Here is an 18,018-nt window from a genome sequence, read left to right on the forward strand (position 1 = left end):
CCTCGTCCTTGGATTGCGTTTTTGGGTCGTTCCCTCGAGCACCCAGGGCCAGGCGCCCCTCCCCGTTCGCCTGGACCCCAAGGCGGTTCCTACGGCTCTTTTAGTGAAACGGAACACAGGGATCCCAGCCGGAGTGGGACCAAAACGAGGGAGGAGGCCGGGCGTGCCTTCGAGGGCTGCTCCCAAGCGGCCGCCTCCTCCGCAGCGGTCACTCGGGGACAGAGGCCACCCGGGGACAGAGGCGAGGTCCGGTTGGGTCATGCTAGGACGTCCAAGGTCTTGTCCGGACAGGCGCCGGCCCCGCCCTGGCGGGCCGGAAGGGGCGGGCGGAGGGGCGGACAGGGGGCGGGGCACTGGCGCGGGGCGGGGCGAGCCAGGTCCTCCCGGCATGCCGCGCGGCACGCGGCTTCCGCTAGTGGGCGGTGCGGGGGGCGGTGGCGGCGGCGGCCGGAAGTGGGCTCAGCCGGCCTCTGGGAACGCTGCCTGCACTTCCGGGACCGGGAGTCGGCTCTGGTCTTCCTGTAGGCGGCGCGGGAGGAACAATTGGTGTGAGGGGCCGGGCCGGGCGGATCCCTTCCTCCCCCAATGTGAGCCGCGTCCCGAACCCCCGTCCGGCCGAGGCTGCTCCGAGAGGTGGGAGCGCGGCCCGGGAACATGAGGCGGTGCCTGCTCCTCCTGACCAGCCTGGTGCCTTTCGTGCTGGCGCCGCGACCTCCGGACCCGCCGGGCTCGGGCTCCCCGCCGCGACTCGGTAAAGACGCGGGAGTTGGTTGGGCCGGCGCCGGAGGCGCGCTGCTTTCGGGGAAGAGCCGGGCGCCGGAGCAGGTGTCTGGGGGCGGGGTACCGGGCGGCCTTGGCGCGTCCCAGAGTTTTCTGTGTGGAGGGGGTGTGGCTCGGCGTTGGGGGAAGAATGGAGACCGGCTTGCCCGGGAACGGGAAAGGGGCACCGGCGGCGGCCTCCCGGGGTGACTGGGCCTGGGAGGGGTGCTCCCTGGGGTGCGCCTGGGAGGGTGTTCGGGAAAGAGGTGAGGGACGGGGTGCTGCTCGTGTCTGGAGGCCCAGGGCCCCGCCGCTCGGCGCCCGGAGGGGGTTAGCCGCCCCGCGCGCGGCTCCGTCCCGCGTCCCTCCCGCGGGAGTGCCGGCGGGAGCCGTGGCGGGGACGCCCCTGTCGGGATCGCGTGGTGCGCGCAGCGGTAGCGAGCGCTTAGGTGCTTAAAGGGGGGCTTCTCGGGGGGCGGGCGGGAAGGGGCTGCGAAGGGCCTCCTGGCCGCGGCCGAGAAACGAGCGGGGCGGCCCGTGTGGTCAGTGCTGAGCCCAGAGAGGAGAGGTTCTTATTTCGATGTCCTAAGAGGCTGAGTTTTTAAAAAATATATATTTTTATTGATTTCAGAGAGGAAGGGGGAGGGAGAGAGAGACGGAAACATCCATGACGAGAGAGAACCATGGATCGGCTGCCTCCTGCACGCCCCACACTGGGGCGGGCACGTGCCCTTGACCCGAATGGAACCCGGGACCCTGCAGCCGACGCTCTATCCATTGAGCAACACCGGCCAGGGCAGGAGGCTGGGTTTTAAGGATGGAGGGACGTGAAGGGAGTGGCATTTGGTGGGTAAACGTGTGCTGCTGGTCAGCCCTTCGTCCTCCGGAAGGACGGGTGATAGCGAGTGATGCATTGGTGGCGAAGGATGGGGCGCTGCCCGGTGTGCAAAGCTGTAGCTTCGGTGAGTTTTCATGGCTGGCTGGTCCCCAGATCCCGCCAGGACGGACGGAGCACACCGTGCGGGGTGCGCGGCCTTCCCCACCACGTCGGGGTCCTTCCTGGCCGATGGAGAGTTTCACGTTGGTGTATCCAGGAGTTCTTTCTCATTTAATAGAAAGTGTCATCATGGAGGGTGTGCAGGGTGTTGAGCGTCCGGCTGAACAGTCCTTCCTTGTTATGACAGGCGACCAGGTTAATGGGAGCGAGGGCGCTTGTTAGGGTGCTGAGGGGCGTAAGTCCGTGCGGGTGGAAGGGACATGTGAGATGGGGTGGGCGGGTGACGGGGAGGGTGAGGACACAGATCCTTTTCCTGGGACTGAACGGTAATGCAAGGAACCTTGAGATAGTACACCTTTCCCGACTCTGAGGACCGCTTGGCCTAGGGTATTCTGTTGCTCACGGGTGGGAAGTAGTGGCATGAGTCCCCGGTGCACACAGGAGGGAGGAAAACCTTGCTTCCTGGGCCAGCTGTCCGCAGCTTCAGGGATCCGAGGGTGGTGTTTCTGGCCGTGTGCTTTTTATGTGCCAAGTGCAGAACGCTGGGGCCAGGAAGATGCAGGACTGCCCCGTTCACTCCCCAGGCGTCTGAAGGACATACTGGATGCCGGTACTGTGTGTGGCTTCGGAAATGCCGAGACCAGACAGCATCCATCTTCAGTCCGCTCCTGGCTGGTGGAGCAGGGAGTCCTAATCAGACGGTTCTAGAACAGCCTGGGAGAGAGCGCCAGGCACACCTGGCGGGCGGTGTGCCACGGCGGACGTGCCACGGCGGGGCGGAGGCGAGCCTGGGAAGGCCAGGCGAGGCTCCGTGAAGGAGGCGATATTTGAGCCCAAACTTTAAGGCTCAGTCGGTCAGGAGGGAAATGAGGACACTCCTGATGGGGCACTGAGAGGTGGCTGGCGCTAACCTCAGGGATCCTGCCTGGCGTTTTACATGAAGCAGCAGAAGGAGTGAGTCCGGCACACGGAGCTGCCAGGATCACAGAGATAAATAGATGTCTCGTGGGTGTCTTTTCTTTTGAAGAGCATTGATTTCTGTGTGTCTTTAATGGCTCAGGATATAATTTGTTTAATTTAACCCCACCATTATTTAGATTGAATTGGTCAAGACCAATAAATAATTTCATAATTAAAGAGCACGGTTTATTGTTTATTAGCTTACTTACCCTTTAAATGTTACTGTAACTGCAGTTCTGAAGCTGGGATTTGAATCCAGGCTTTCGGATACTCACAGTTCCCCCGAAGTGATTTCAGTTGAACTGTTAGGAATTGCATAATTTAGGAAAGTTATGAGTCATGTGAGCTTCATCATGATCATATCTCGTTGAAGTTGCAGCTGGGGTGGATAAGTCTCACTTTGATTTCAAAAGTGGTTTCTCTTTGTGTTACTTTTAATAAAAAGAGGATGTAGTGGGTGGAAAGAAGAAGATGTAGGTCATGGATGAGAGATAAAAGCTGTGCCTGAAACGTGTTTAGAAACGTACCCTGATGGTTTTGGTGGCGGCTTCTCCACATTGCACTGCTCATTTCTCAGCACTCACAGCCCATTTTGCTCGGTATTTTGACATCTGGCTTTCTCTCTTGATGTTAATTTTGCTTTCAGTCTGCATTCTTTTGAAACCCAAACACTCAACCACCCTAACTGTTCCAAGGGAGACTTCATGCAACTCTGCTCTGTATTAGTCAGCGATGAGCTGTATTTCTAGAATAGAATGAAGAGGAGAGCGAGGCAGAGCCATGGTGGGGAAACGAGAAATCCTTCTGCCCTTTCCATGGTTTTCCAGAACTTTAAGCGGAGGTGTCCTCGCAGGCCCAGAGTGGCTGATTTGGGGATTCTTCGCCATTTGGTATTTATGAGAGACGGTGAGTATTTTTAGTGGGAAGGATGGTTTGCGGAAAGTATGAAAAAGGGGCCGGGCAGGCTTCACGGAGGTAGGGGAGTGAAATGAAGTGCTGCGTCATGGATCCCCTTAGTTCTCACTGACACCAAGCAGGGACATGGGTGTCTTCCTCCCCACACTGCTCTTTTTTTCCCCCTTTAAAGTGTGTGTGTAGGCTCTGACAAGTCTCATCTACTGCTTTGGTTTCGCTTACTATTTGACTGTACCTATTCGGATAATTACTGTCTCCAACGTAGACTTGTTCTCTGAAGTTTCGCTCATGTATCCGTTTGTCTACATGATGCTTCCACCTCTGTATTCACAGGCACTTCACATATAACAGGTCCAGAATTACTTTGGTAAATTTGGATTCACCCACTCGTCCTGCGTGCGTGGGGTACTGAAGAGCAGGCAGGGTCATGCGTCTTCTGCACAAGGAGAATAGACGCTTGGCAGCAGTCCTGGCTTTCTCTTTTCTCTTTCCCACTCATGACACACCACTAGCGGCATGGCACTGGTAGGGTCGTTTCGGGGAACACTTTGTACCCCATGCAGCAGAGCAGTGGAGAGCCAGCAGCGTGCTGCAGGGGTCTGCATTACACTTGCAAGTTGTATTCCAGGAAATGCAATTTATTGCAAAAAGATAAGAGAAATGAAAAAGTTTACAAATGTTCCCAGACTCTTTTCATTCAACATTTCATTGTTTTAAAAGTCAGTTTTATCTTAAAAATGTTGACTCTGAACAGGATGAAAGAAATATGGGTATCTTTATGCCATTGTACCAGAGTAAATGGCCATAAAAACTTATCCCAGAAGTGAAACAATTTAAGCATAAAAGATGGGTGGAGTGGAAGGCTTATCAAATCTTCTATGGGCTACTTCACATCGACACCCAGAAAGCCAGTTATCTCAGGCCTGGAGGTCCAGCTTCCTCTTTATTCTTGGAGAACATAGAGGAACAAAGTATCTGCTGCTTTTCATTACTGATGTCAGTGTTGATAGTCTTGCCCTAGCTGGTTTGGCTCAGTGGATAGAGCATCAGCCTGCGGACTGAAGGGTCCCAGGTTCAATTCCGGTCAGGGGTACATGCCTGGGTTGCGGGCTTGATCCCCAGTGGAGGACATACAGGAGGCAGCCAATCAATGATTCTCTCTCATCATTGATGTTTCTGTCTCTCTTTCCCTCTCTCTTCCTCTCTGAAATCAATAAAGATTTATATATATAAAAAAAGTCTTACAGTAACATCTGCTCTCTCCCCACCTAAAATCGCTCTATGGCTTATCAGTGACATAATTACAAACATATGATGACCTGTGTCAATGCAAAAAAGTCCTGTGTGAAGGACCAATGTAATTGCAAACTAAACATAAGGTACAAGATATAATATGGAACTCCGGAATCTTTCAGCATCCAGCTGTCCTCTCATCTAAGCCCCTTGTCCAAAGCTGCTGCTCCTTGTGTGTTTTTGTTTGTTTTGTGTTGTGTGTTTTTTTTTAATCTCAGTGGATGTGGTGCCACTATGTGCCTAGGTACACAAGCCAGTTACCTGGGGGCGGTTTTCATGTTCTGCACCTGGATTGCTCAGCAGTTTACTAGCTGATTTCCCAGACTTCAGTCTGTTCCCCTCTAGCCCATGCTCCACACTCCAGTTCCAATGAAATTTCTAATTCACATCTGCTGCCCTTATCCAAAGACCAAAATCCTTAATTTCGTTGTGTGGCCCTCCATGACCAGTACCCTGCTTGCCTCTCCAGCCTTACGCCTCTTCACATCCTCCGTGTGGTCTGCACTCCAGCTCAGGTTGCTGTCACTGCGTTGAGGATCCGTTCTGTGTTTCTTGTGGGCCTCAGCACATGTTATGCCCTCTACTTACTGGTGGAACCTTCTCCTTTCTTTCTACGTCCGTGGCTTCTTCCTCATCCTTTTGTTCTTTTTTTTTTTTTTTTTTTTAATATATTTTATTGATTTTTCACAGAGAGGAAGGGAGAGAGATAGAAAGTTAGAAACATCGATGAGAGAGAAACATCAATCAGCTGCCTCCTGCACATCTCCCACTGGGGATGTGCCCGCAACCCAGGTACATGCCCTTGACCGGAATCGAACCTGGGACCCTTCAGTCCGCAGGCCGACGCTCTATCCACTGAGCCAAACCGGTTTTGGCCATCCTTTTGTTCTTAACTTCAGTGTTGTTCCCTGGGAAAGTACCCTGGGCTTACCAGGCAGGGGTCATGCTCCTGCTGTGTCCTCCCCTGACTTGCTAGAACTCCTTCTCCCTTGGCGCTTGACATACTTTATAATCATTTTTTGTGTGGTGGTCTTTCCGCCAATGTCACAATATTGGAAATGTATTTTTCTTTTTTTTTAAATACATTATTGATTTCAGAGAGGCAGAGAGAGATAGAAACATCAAGATGAGAGAGAATCATTGATTGGCTGCCTCCTGCACGCCCCCTACTGGGGATTGAGCCCGCAACCCAGGCATGTGCCCTTGACTGGAATCGAACCCGGGACCCTTCAGTCCGCAGGCCAATGCTCTATCCACTGAGCCAAACCAGCTAGGGCTGGAAATGTATTTTTCTTTCTTCATTATATCCCTAGTCCCCGGAAGATAGAAGGTTCTCAATAAATATTGAGTGAGTAAATAGGCAGAGTCTGGTGGGACAGGAGGAAGTGAAGTGCAGAATGTGTGTGCACGAAAGGAGGGTTGGGGTGGAAAAGATACAAAAGCAGTGAGGAAGGGAGGGTCTCTAAAGATAACTAGACAGGAGCGAGCAGAGAGGTTGTGGCCATACACTGAGCTAAGCATGTTACGTGGTTTACAGTAAGTTTATTGAGAGATTGGGATACGGTTAAAGGCTAAAAGCTTTTAAATATAAATTCAGTTGAGGAGCTATAGGAAACCGAGACAAACACTGGTTGAAATTTGGAAAGTGAAGCGCAGTGAAATACGGACGGGGATCTGAGAGGGTACTTGCTAGTGAAGGGCAGTGCAAGGGCAGGAGGTCCGTTAGTTGGACTAGGGCAGTGTTGTGGCCATGCTGTTGGAATGGCCCCAGCGCTCCAATTGGAGCCAGCTAGTTATTGTAAGAGGATAAATTACAGTTGAAACATAGTAAAGTTTTTTAAAGTGCTTTAGCAAGCTACATTTAAAAAGTGCTTTTTATAGAGAAAGTATACCTAAAGATAACCAGTGATGTTACTATCTTGCTGTTTTTTTGTAGGCCTATAGTAGGCAGTATGAAGAGTATTTTTCAAAAAAAATGTACCTTTGTTTATTATAGCATAAACATTTCTCCATGTTTTAAAAACCTGTTTTTAAGAGTATTGTCTATTTATTTTTTTTAAAGTGTTTTTACTGATTTTAGAGAGAGAGAAACATGGATCAGCTGATTCTTACTGGGGATGGAGCCCACAACCCAGGGATATGCCCTGACTGGGAACTGAACCAGTGACCTCGAGGTGCATGGGATGATGCTCAACCAACTGAACCACACCGGCTAGGGCTTCAGCATTTTAAGTGATTGCATTTTTGTTGTTGTTGTTGTTGTTATGTAGAAGTTCCATAACTTGTCCCGGCTGGTGTGGTTCACTTGGTTAAATGTCATCCCATACACCAAGAAGTGGCTGGTTCAATCCCCTCAGGTCACATACCCTGGTTGCAGGTTCGGTCCCCGGTTGTGGCACATGTGGGAGATAAGCAGTTGATGTTTTTCTCTCACATCGATGTTCTCTTCCTCTCTCTCCCGCCCTTCCTCTCTCTAAGATCAATTAAATAAAAAAGGAGTAGTGGTACCATAACTTATCTGTTGCCCAGTTATTACCTTGTTTCTGATTTTTGTTTATAAAAATAATGCAAGGCTGAACAATGAACATATTTGTGTGTAAAGTTTTTTCTTTGAATTATTTCCTTACTTTAGTTCAGCAGTGGTTCTCCAACTTGGGTGTCCGTCAGTATCACCTGGAAGGCAGGTTAAACACAGATTGCTGAGCTCCACCCTAAGAATTTCTGGTTGAAAACTGGCCCTTCTAACGAGTTCCCAAGAGATGTTGACGCTGATGGGCTGGTGTGGGGAGCAGCCTTTGAGAGCGGCTGGCCTGTAATATTGACAGTGAAACTATAGTATTGAGGTTGGGTTTCTCAGTCAGTAGGAGTGATTATGATCTTGAATGAAACTGAGTTCATGTACCAACCTGTCTGTATCAGGAAGTTGAAGAGTGAAGAATTGTGTCAGTACCTCAGCATTGAGAATTGGTGAGCGTAGGTTCTGTGCTGGGTATTGTGAGGTGGGGGTACTGTGGTGAACAATACAGAGCTCCCTTTTAGCCATTTTACAATCTGTTCGTGAGATAAAACAGATATAACTCAAAAGTGCCGGGAGAAAGTAGTAAACACAGGGCTTCAGAATTCAAAGGGAGGTGAGGTCATGTTTGGTTGACTTGTTCACACGTAGGAGACCTGGACATAGAAGGTCCAAGAAGAGCAAGGCTATCTTTAAGAAGCTTAAACAGCATGACATGAGGAAAGCTTGGGGTTTCCAGCCAGGCAGGCCAGGTTCAAATCCCAGTTCTGTGATACATTACCTGTGATCATTCCTCCCCGAGTCTCTGTGCTCATCTATAAAATGGGCATAGAGCCTCGGGGATGTTTGTGGAGATAACATAGAACGCCCAGCACACATTGTTGAGTAAATGGTAAGCTTCTTGAAGGTTTTTATTGGTGCTGCTGAGCATTACAAACATTAGCAAGGCCAGCTAACCAACAACCACCCATAGGCAAAGAAGTGATGGATGCCTGCTCAGACAGCTTTTCTCTGGATTAAAGTTAAAAGGAAGTTTTGTTAACAGAAAATGGGAGGACCCAGCAAGTGTGAAATTTGCTGCTACTTTGTGTAATGTTACCTTGAGTTAGACTCTGGAGTGGACTTGGAATGAATTTACGTAGATCTTAGAGCAGTGTGCGTACTCGCTGCTGTCTTCAGGGCTGCTGGGGAGGAGGCATTTTCCCTCTTTTGACCACACTATAAACTGGCCCTTCCCGCTCCCTGTCGGCTGTCCTGCTTTAGTGTCCACAGCACTGACCTGTATCTGCTTGCGCGTTGTCTGTCTCTCCCACGCTGAAACGAGTGCTGCGGTAGGCAAGGCTTTAGTTCTGCTTAAGGCTGTCCGTCAGGACTTACTCGGTGCCTGGCACGTAGCAGTGGAAGAGTGAACTGATGCACCAACCAGCTGAGGGAGTTGAGGGGAAGAAGGAGAGAGCATGGGGTGGGTTCTTTATTTTATTCGTGGTTTTCTGAGCATATTTAACCTCAGTGGCACTTCACTTGTATTTTAAGCTCCTGCTCTATTTTGAGGACATCCTAAATCCAGTGGAATGATTTTGTTTCTGCAGGGATATTTGTTGAGAGAAAAGGAAAGCATCAGCTCAAATATTTTTAGACAGTTTCTGCAGAGACTTAAGTCACCAAAATTGTATTCCAAAAATATTCTTGATTTTGGAAGAGGCCGCAGAGTTGCTGTTGATTACAAGTGACTTGTAGACGTACTTTACCTTGTTTCCTCTTGCTCGGTATCAAATAAAAACATTTTTGTGCTTGTTTTATTTTGGTAGCAGTGCTCTTTACTTTTCTTGGGTTCCAGGTCATTCTGGTAAAATCATTAATTTTGATTTTTCCCAGGGATTAGTTTGGTTTTATTACTTCTGCTTCCTGGTGTCCACTGGACTGATAGTCTGTATTTGTTGAGGGCAGCAGTAATAGGATAGTATCACTTCTTGTTCTCTAATTTGGATTATGTGTTTTTTTTTTTGTAAAACATTTACTTTCCCAGTTTTGGTTTGCTCATTAATACATCTGTTGCTCTTGCTCCACATCAACTGATTAGAAACTGATATAGCTCAGATTGGCAATTGGCAGGTTGAGTTGGCTACCTTGATCTTAGGAATTCTAAACATACAAGCCAGAAATACCTTTAATTTAGAAGTTAGGTCATTGCATAATATGATACTCTTTAAGATACCAAAATTACCACTGCCTGATATGAACATGGACTCGTGCTCAGATTTCCCTCATTGCCACAGTATCTTTCCACAGTTGGTTGGTGTGACCTGGGACCTAAAAAGGTTCGCACATTGGCTTGCTTGCCATGTTCTTGTCTAGTAGGTGTCGCCCCTCCCTTCTTTCCCATGCTGTTTATTTCCTGAAGACATTGGGTCATTTGTTCTGCCGGAATTCTAACATTCTGGGTGTGGCTGATTGCTTGCGAAGGTTAATTTAATTTGGCAACATTCAACATTTATGTTTTAAAAACTAGAAGTTAGATCTTGGTTAGATTCAGGCTCAATTTGTGTGTGTTTTTGTAAGAATACTTTATAACTTGTGCACTGGGCACTTCATAATGTGGTACATTAGGAAGAGTTTGTTGTCTGACTCTCATTTTAGTAATATTACAATTGATTAGTAGGTTTAGGTGTTAATAACTTTTTTGCCTTTATTTCAGAAAAGCTTGATTCTTTGCTCTCAGACTACGATATCCTCTCTTTATCCAGTATCCAACAGCACTCGGTAAGAAAGAGAGATCTACAGGCATCAACACATTTAGAAACACTGCTGACGTTTTCAGCATTGAAAAGGTAATTTGAATTATTCATAGAAAAATGTTGGGGCAAGCGAGACTTGGTTTGGCAAAAGCAGAAAAATAAGTTGTTTTTCCCCCCAAAGGTTACTTATTTTTTCAATTACAGTTGATATACAATATATTAGTTTCAGGTATATAAGGGTATCTTGGGAAGTTACATTTTTAAAGATTTGTAATTAATATAATTAGTTTGTTAGATTATTACACTGTATATTGCCTATTCTAAAATTTACACTGATGATTATTTTTAAAAAGTAAATAGGTATTCCCAAAGTGTCAGTGGTGGTCATAATATGTTTATCGAATTCTAACAAAGAATTTTAATTAATTGACCATGAATAGAACCCACTAAACCACCCTGGCTGGGTGTGGTGATGGATATTAACTAGACTTATTGTGATGATCTTTTGGTGATATATACAAAAAATAGAAAAATGTTTGTGGTTACTGTAAATCCTTAAAAGTCAAAGATAAATGAAAATTATAAGAGAATTCTGTAAGTACATGACTTCACATAATTTTGGGAGGATAGAGTAACAAATAAATTCCGACTGATATATTCTGTGGGAGGCTTTATAGCTGAAAGTTGAAGATTGGAAACTCAAAAAACAGGAATTTTATATCACTTGGCCCCTAGTAATGTAGAAAGTGAAGAGCACAATTCCAGTGGTTTTTCTGGAAAGAACATTAAGTAAAAGCAATGTAGAACTCCTGGAGAGCTCTAAAATGAAATGATAAGGCATTGATAATAAGTTCTCAGCATAACTGACGGAAAAAAATCATACCTGTGAATGTGTGGGAAGATAGTGTTAGGATAGCAGGAGAAAATGTTCCAAGGTTTTCTGAAACAATGTTCTATCGTCTCTTTCTCTGTGACCATTAAAAAAACAACCCACAAGCAAACTAAAATTACCTTGTTATGCTCAAAAATGTTAAAAATATTTGTTGCCATGGAGACAATCTTAGTCTAGATTCTTGCAGTTGAGGCTTATGCAGACCCATAGGAAGTAACATTTCATATTTTCAACACCACAGCTGACAAAATTTGTTCCTGCGACTAAGATGAAAAACATTTATTTTTGATGTTCATGGGCACATTGAAAGGACTCTGTAAATAATAATTGAAAAATTCTTGCTCGCTATGCCTAGTTTTTAAGTCAAGACTGAAACTCGCCCTAACCAGCTTGGCTCAGTGGATAGAGCGTCGGTCTGCGGACTGAAGGGTCCCAGGTTCGATTCCGGTCAAGGGCATGTACCTTGGTAGCAGGCACATCCCCAGTAGGGGGTGTGCAGGAGGCAGCTGATCGGTGTTTCTCCCTCATCGATGTTTCTAACTCTCTATCCCTCTCCCTTCCTCTCTGTAAAAAATCAATAAAAAATATTTTTAAAAAAAGAGACTGAAACTCATAGAAAACAAAAGGATATTAGGCTAACTGAAGAACTGCAGTGTGTATTTTAATGTCTGTGTTGTTTTTGCCTTGTATTTATTTTCCTCGTGGTATTGTGGATTTATTTTTTTCAAGATCTTTTTAGAAGGAGGAGAAAAGCTTGAGTGCTTTTAAATACAAGAAAGTAGCATTTGTGAATTGTACACAGCAGTAATGTCAGATGGATTGCTAGAGGCAGCATAGGACAGGCTTCGGAAAGGAGCCAAATTCAGCTTCCAGTTCTGCCATTTACCAGCTGTGTAACCTCAGATATGTGGATTAATTTCCAAGCCTCAATTTTTACTGTGTGAAGTGGCTATAACATATACCAGTACAGAGCATCTAGGACTGCGTAGGTGTTCAGTAAATAGTCTCAAATAATATCAGATTTTAATAAGTTTTTAAGACTTGCAGGACTTTGACTTACACTATCCAGATGTGTGTTTCCTTATTCTTCAGTCTCCAGAAAAGATGAATGCCTAGGCTGCTCGAGTCTTCTTTTCCAGTTCCAGATGCTCTTGGCTGCCAGGTTCTTACACTGAAGAGATTAGTCCTTTGTGTTTACAGGAGACACGGTGCTCTAAGTACCTGGTAAAACAGTAGTGAAAGCCTGCATGGCATTTTATTAATATCAACGCTTCTGTCAACTTCTTTTTTAAGGGAGTTTAATTAAATGAAAATTAGGCTTCCATTTTATGTTCTTAGAGTAAAATATGGATGCTTTCTTTCTTCAGGCATTTTAAATTATACCTGACGTCAAGTACTGAACGCTTTTCCCAAAATTTCAAAGTTGTGGTGGTCGATGGTAAAAATGAAAGCGAGTACAGCGTCAAGTGGCAAGACTTCTTCCGTGGACACGTGGTTGGTCAGTATGGAGCTTGTTTGCCTTTGTGTCTGGGGTGGTAGGTGTCCAGATCTAACTTGATTGCATATTCTTTTTGGGGGGAGGGAGAAGGAGTATCAGAACTGCTGCTATCGAAGTTTGGAAGCAAAAACATTCAAGCAGGAGGATACGGGTGTTACCAGCTGCCACACTAGCTGACCACTTGGATGATTGAAATGAGTTTCCTCTCAAGTGATGAGGATTTAACCTTTTCTTTAGAGAAGGATCGTAGACTTCCCTTAGGAGATTATACACAGAGAACCTAGGAGATAAAATAACTGTCTTTATGATCCTGTTCTATATTTAGGAAAATGTATCCAGCTAGCAATTGTCGTTTACATCTGGAATTTTTTCTACAGTCAGAAACAAATGGCATTAAACTCGTCCAATAGTAGAGTCCAAGACCTCTGTGTTTCACATTATGTTTTGTGCCCCCTCTTCGTTCTTTCTTCGCCCAAAGTAGGCAGTTATTCCCGGAGGAAATTACAGGCTGGCTGGTTTTGTTCTGTAACAGACTCTCGATCATTCTCGTTCAGAAGCTGGGGGCGAGAGAGAGGTGTCACATGACTGGATAGAGGCCCCTCCTGAGGCGAGTCTCTCTCTGCTCCGGGTGTTTCCATGGTGTTCACAGTGTCTGGGCAGATGCACTCTGATGAAGGGCTTTGTTGAGTTTTAATGGCAGTGCGGCATAGTTTATTTTTTGATATAAGTATTTTTTAATAATGAAAAAAATTTTGTTTCTCTTTAAGGTGAGCCTGACTCTAGGGTTCTAGCCCACATAGGAGATGATGATATTACAATAAGGATCAACACAGATGGGGCAGAATATAATATAGAGGTAAATCTAACATGAGTTTTTTTCTTAGCATATATCTTTTTTTCATCAAATGTCTATTTTGTTAAATTTATTGGAGTAACATTGGTTAATAACATAAATTTCAGGAGTACAGCATTATAATATGACATCTGTATACTGAATTGTATGCTCACCCCCGGAAGTCTAGTTTTCTTCCGATACCATATGTTTGACCTCCTTTGCCCTCTTCGTCCTCTCACCCCTTCCCATCTGGTAACCACCTTGCTGTTGTCTGAATGAGTTTGCCTTTTGTTTGTTGCTTTTTGTTTCATATCCCATATATGAGTGAAATCATATGGTTCTTGTCATTTTTCTCTCTGACTTCACTTAATTATCTCTGATTTTTAAAAAGTCGTTTCTCAGTAGTTGTAAGAAGACAAAGATCTATAAGTATACTTCTTTTTTCCTTGTATTTAAAGATTTTTAATTAGGAAAGTAGATGATGTTTTAAAGAAGGTGATATTTTTTACAAATGGCTAAGAAGCTGTCATAAGATGCACTCTGTATTTCTGATACCATAATTGGGTAAAAATCACATGTGGGTGGATAATAGGAAGAGAAAACTTCCTTTCCCTCCCGACTCATTTTTTCCTTATTCTTTCTCTAATAATCCTATTATTGGTGTAAACATTCTCAAGGATGAAGGTGAAGTCTTATTTGTCCATTTCTCCTTTTTTTTCCTCCTCCTAGATGCTCTGGAAATGCAAGAGCAATGAAGGGTAATAGTTTAGAGTCTGAGGCAGGGATCCTCAAACTTTTTAAACAGGGGGCCAGTTCACTGTCCCTCAGACCGTTGGAGGGCCGGACTATAGTTTAAAAAAAAACTATGAACAAATTCCTATGCACACTGCACATATCTTATTTTGAAGTAAAAAACAAAACGGGAACAAATACAATATTTGTATTTGCATGTGGCCCGCGGGCCGTAGTTTGAGGACCCCTGGTCTGAGGGGTTAAAAGAGGAAAGTAGGAAACTCGGGCCGCTCTTTCGTTAAAGCACTAGCAGTAAAACCAGGGCTGCACTGGTCACGTTTGTGCAGGACTGGCAGCCGTGTGTCAGAGATTAGTCTGGAAAACAACATTTGCCACAGATGGTGGGTCGAAGGTATTCTCTGTTTCTAGGAAAATGCGAATACTCTGGGTATCATCAAAACAGAACACCTGTGGGAAAACTATAACGAAGATTAGTTAAAAGGAAAGGTTCAGGTATATTTCAGTGCTGACAATCCATGCATAGTCAAAAAAATCTCTTGTCCTCCTCAAAATCTCTTTCATGGATTTTTTTCCCTTCCAATTTAGGGTCCAGTCATGGTTATTAGCAGTGGTTATTATCGGATTCAGCACTCTCTTAGAAATGGTGAGAATAGGATCTGCTTTTAGTACTAGTAATAGTAACTCCCTTCATTTTGAAATCTTAATATGTAACTGGATTCATATTCAACATTATCTTCAGGAGAGGCGTTACCACTGCCTTACCCAATGAGAACAGTTATGCTGATACGTTAGCATCTCCCAGGCATGCGGTGGGTACAGTGAGGTTTGAACCCAGGCATATCTGATCCCGAAGCCTGCTGTCTTTTTCTCTGCAAGGTGGGCTATATTATGAAACGATTAATATGAATTTAGAAGTGTTTGTGCCCAAAGAAAAAAATGTCCTCTTCCTGTTCGTAGGCCAGGTGCAGGTTTGTGAAGGTTTCGATAGCGAGGAGTTGGTTAGTGAACTTTTTGAGGTCTCTGTTAGCCTGAGGTTCTGTAACCATTGTTTTTAAATCTGCCTCCTACATGGATTATAAGAGAGTATATATGTATTTAACAGCTTCATTGAGATACAATTCCCTGTACAGTTTACCCATTTAAACTATATAACTTGGTGGTTTTTAGTATGTTCATAGAATAGTGTAGGTATCACCATGATCAGCTTTAGAACATTTTTATCACCCCCATCACCCTTTTCTCCCTACTCCCCTAGCCCCAGGCAACCACTGATCTGCTGCTCTCTCCAGATTTGCCTGGGCATTTCACATAAGTGGAACTACACAATGTGTGGGCTTTTGTGACTGCTGCTTTCACTTATGTTTTCCTGCTTCGTTCGTGTTGTAGCATGTGCCAGTACTTTACTTCTTTTTATAACCAAGTAGCATTCTATTGTATGGATATATCACCTTTTGCTTATTCCTTTATTCATTGGACATTTGAGTTGTTGCCACTTTTTGGCTATTATGAATAACGCTGCTGTGAACACTTGTGCACAAGTTTTTGTTTGAGCACATGCTTTCATTTCTCTTGGATATAAACTAGGAGTGGGACTGCTGGGTCATGCAGTAACACTGTTTTCCATAGTGGCTGTACTTGACAAGCTCACATTTTACATACTGCGTTTGACAGCCCATGTGACATGTGCACCAGCATGCACGAGAGTCTGTTTTGTCCACCTCCTCGCCAACACCTGTTCTGGGTGTATTTTTTATTATAGTCTTCCTGCTGGGTATGAAGTAGTGTTTTCTTGTCGTTTTAATTTCATTTTCATGATGGTTATGGATATACGTGTGTGTATGTAAATTTTATCTTTTTGAACCTTTCTCACAAGCTGTTTGGTTCTGATGAGACCAGTGTCCCTTACAGAGAGGAACTTGAGTTCGAAATAATAAACATTCTTTTGACTTGGGTACCATTTTGAATATGTTAGTTCTGATTTACGGTGGCCTTGCAATATTGAAAGTGAAGGTATTTTTCTTTCCTGTGCATGTAAGATGTTAGGGAAACGAGAATGAAAAAGCATCGGAACAGAGTCTTGTCTAACTTCCATGCTGTCTGCCCATCACCCAGCATGGTTGGTGTTAACATAAATATTTTGAATCAGTGAATGGAAAAGGATATGCATTTTCTCTCTAAAAGGTTTCATAACTTGTGCAAAATAATGCCCTTCTTTATCTACAGATAAAATAAAAAAGTGAATAATCCATGTATCTGTTTCCTAGCATAGAAACTCTTACGATAAAAATTGAAATGGTTTATTTCCTATAAAAATGACTAGTCAGTTTACTTAGCCTGGAAATGAATGTTATCTAAAAACAAGGAAAGGATGTAAGAATTTAATGTTTAGGAATTTTTATATTTTCCATCTCAATTATATTTTTTTTTATTTTAGCCACTTTGGAGACTAATTAATGATACTAAAGACAAAAGAATATTAGTTTATAAATCTGAAGATATCAAGAACGTTTCACGGTTGCACTCTTCAAAAGTGTGTGGTTACATAAAGGCGGAAAATGAAGATTTGCTTCCAGAAGGACTGGTAGATGGAGAGGCACCTAAGGGTAAGACTTAAAAAACATATTTCAAGTAGGAAACAAGCACTGTGCTGTCTCCAATAGGGTTGTTAAGGTGATTTCTTTAAAAAGCATGTTTTTCAAGTAACTATAGTATTTGGCTGGAAAATAGCTCTGTTCAGAAATTTTTATGTTAATTCTTTTGCCTATAATACAAGAAATAAAAACACTAGAAAAGAATCATAACAGTAAAGATTAGACATTAAAAAAGATTGGGGAAAGGGGAATTGAATAATCTGAGGGAAAATATTTTTTTATTTGCAGGTATTTAAAAATGACAAAATAATACTGCTGTAAAACAATCTTTAGATAAGTGATAAGACATTACTTGGTAGCAGGAAAGCTCTTTAATGATTGGAAAGATGAAGCTTATCAGTTTGGGGCAGATCCATTTAGCACCTTTTGAAAACAACCATCTTGGAGAAATAGTCTACTGTCCTTATTTTTGCAAACCTTAGAAAATATTACTAGCATTTTAGTATATAAATAAATTCTTAAACAATTTGATTATTTGATAAGAAAACCTATTAACACAAACTGGTTTTTAATGTCTTTGATTACCTTGATATTTTTGCCATTACTTTGGTTAATTTGTGGACTTCTAGAATAGAGTGAGAGCTTCATAGCCGAGCAATAAATAGCTGATTGCTTTACTTGCAAGCACTTTTTAAAGTTGCCTCATTTTGCCGAAACCGGTTTGGCTCAGTGGATGGAGCGTCACCCTGCGGACTGAAGGGTCCCGGGTTCGATTCCGGTCAAGGGCATGTACCTGGGTTGCGGGCACATCCCCGGTTGGGCATGTGCAGGAGGCAGCTGATCGATGTTTCTCTCTCATCGATGTTTCTAACTCTCTATCTCTCTCCCTTCCTCTCTGTAAAAAATCAATAAAATATATTTTAAAAAAATAAAAATAAAGTTGCCTCATTTTAAAAATTACAGACACTTTTTCTTGGTTTTGAATTCTACAATTTTTAAAAAATATATATTTTTATTGATTTCAGAGAGGAAGGGAGAGAGGTGGAAACATCAGTGATGAGAAGGAATTATTGATCAGCTGCCTCCTGCACAACCCCTACTGGGGATCAAGCCTGCAACCTAGGCATGTGCCCTTAACAGGAATCAAACCCAGGACCCTTCAGTCCGCAGGCTGATGCTCTGTTGACTGAGCCAAACCAGCTAGGATTTGAATTCTACAATTTTCAAACCTCATATTACTTTTCACTTTTCCTTCAAATTGTGGGGGGTTTTTTT

At 44.0% G+C, this 18,018-nt stretch overlaps 1 protein-coding gene across 1 annotated transcript in view; it reads left to right on the forward strand.

The window, feature by feature from the left end:
- The first annotated feature begins 455 nt into the window (after positions 1-455).
- Positions 456-18,018, forward strand: part of ADAM17 (ADAM metallopeptidase domain 17) — a 37,571-nt gene continuing 20,008 nt past the window's right edge. Inside the window, exons 1-5 of the mRNA XM_081100705.1 lie at positions 456-751; positions 10,135-10,267; positions 12,434-12,564; positions 13,332-13,420; positions 16,587-16,755. Coding sequence (XP_080956831.1) covers positions 655-751; positions 10,135-10,267; positions 12,434-12,564; positions 13,332-13,420; positions 16,587-16,755 — 619 coding nt within the window. The 5' untranslated portion in view covers positions 456-654. The remainder of the gene's footprint in view (positions 752-10,134; positions 10,268-12,433; positions 12,565-13,331; positions 13,421-16,586; positions 16,756-18,018) is intronic.

Source organism: Myotis nattereri (assembly GCF_964212035.1).
Source record: "Myotis nattereri genome assembly, chromosome: 10".
In the NCBI taxonomy this organism is placed as follows: domain Eukaryota; kingdom Metazoa; phylum Chordata; class Mammalia; order Chiroptera; family Vespertilionidae; genus Myotis; species Myotis nattereri.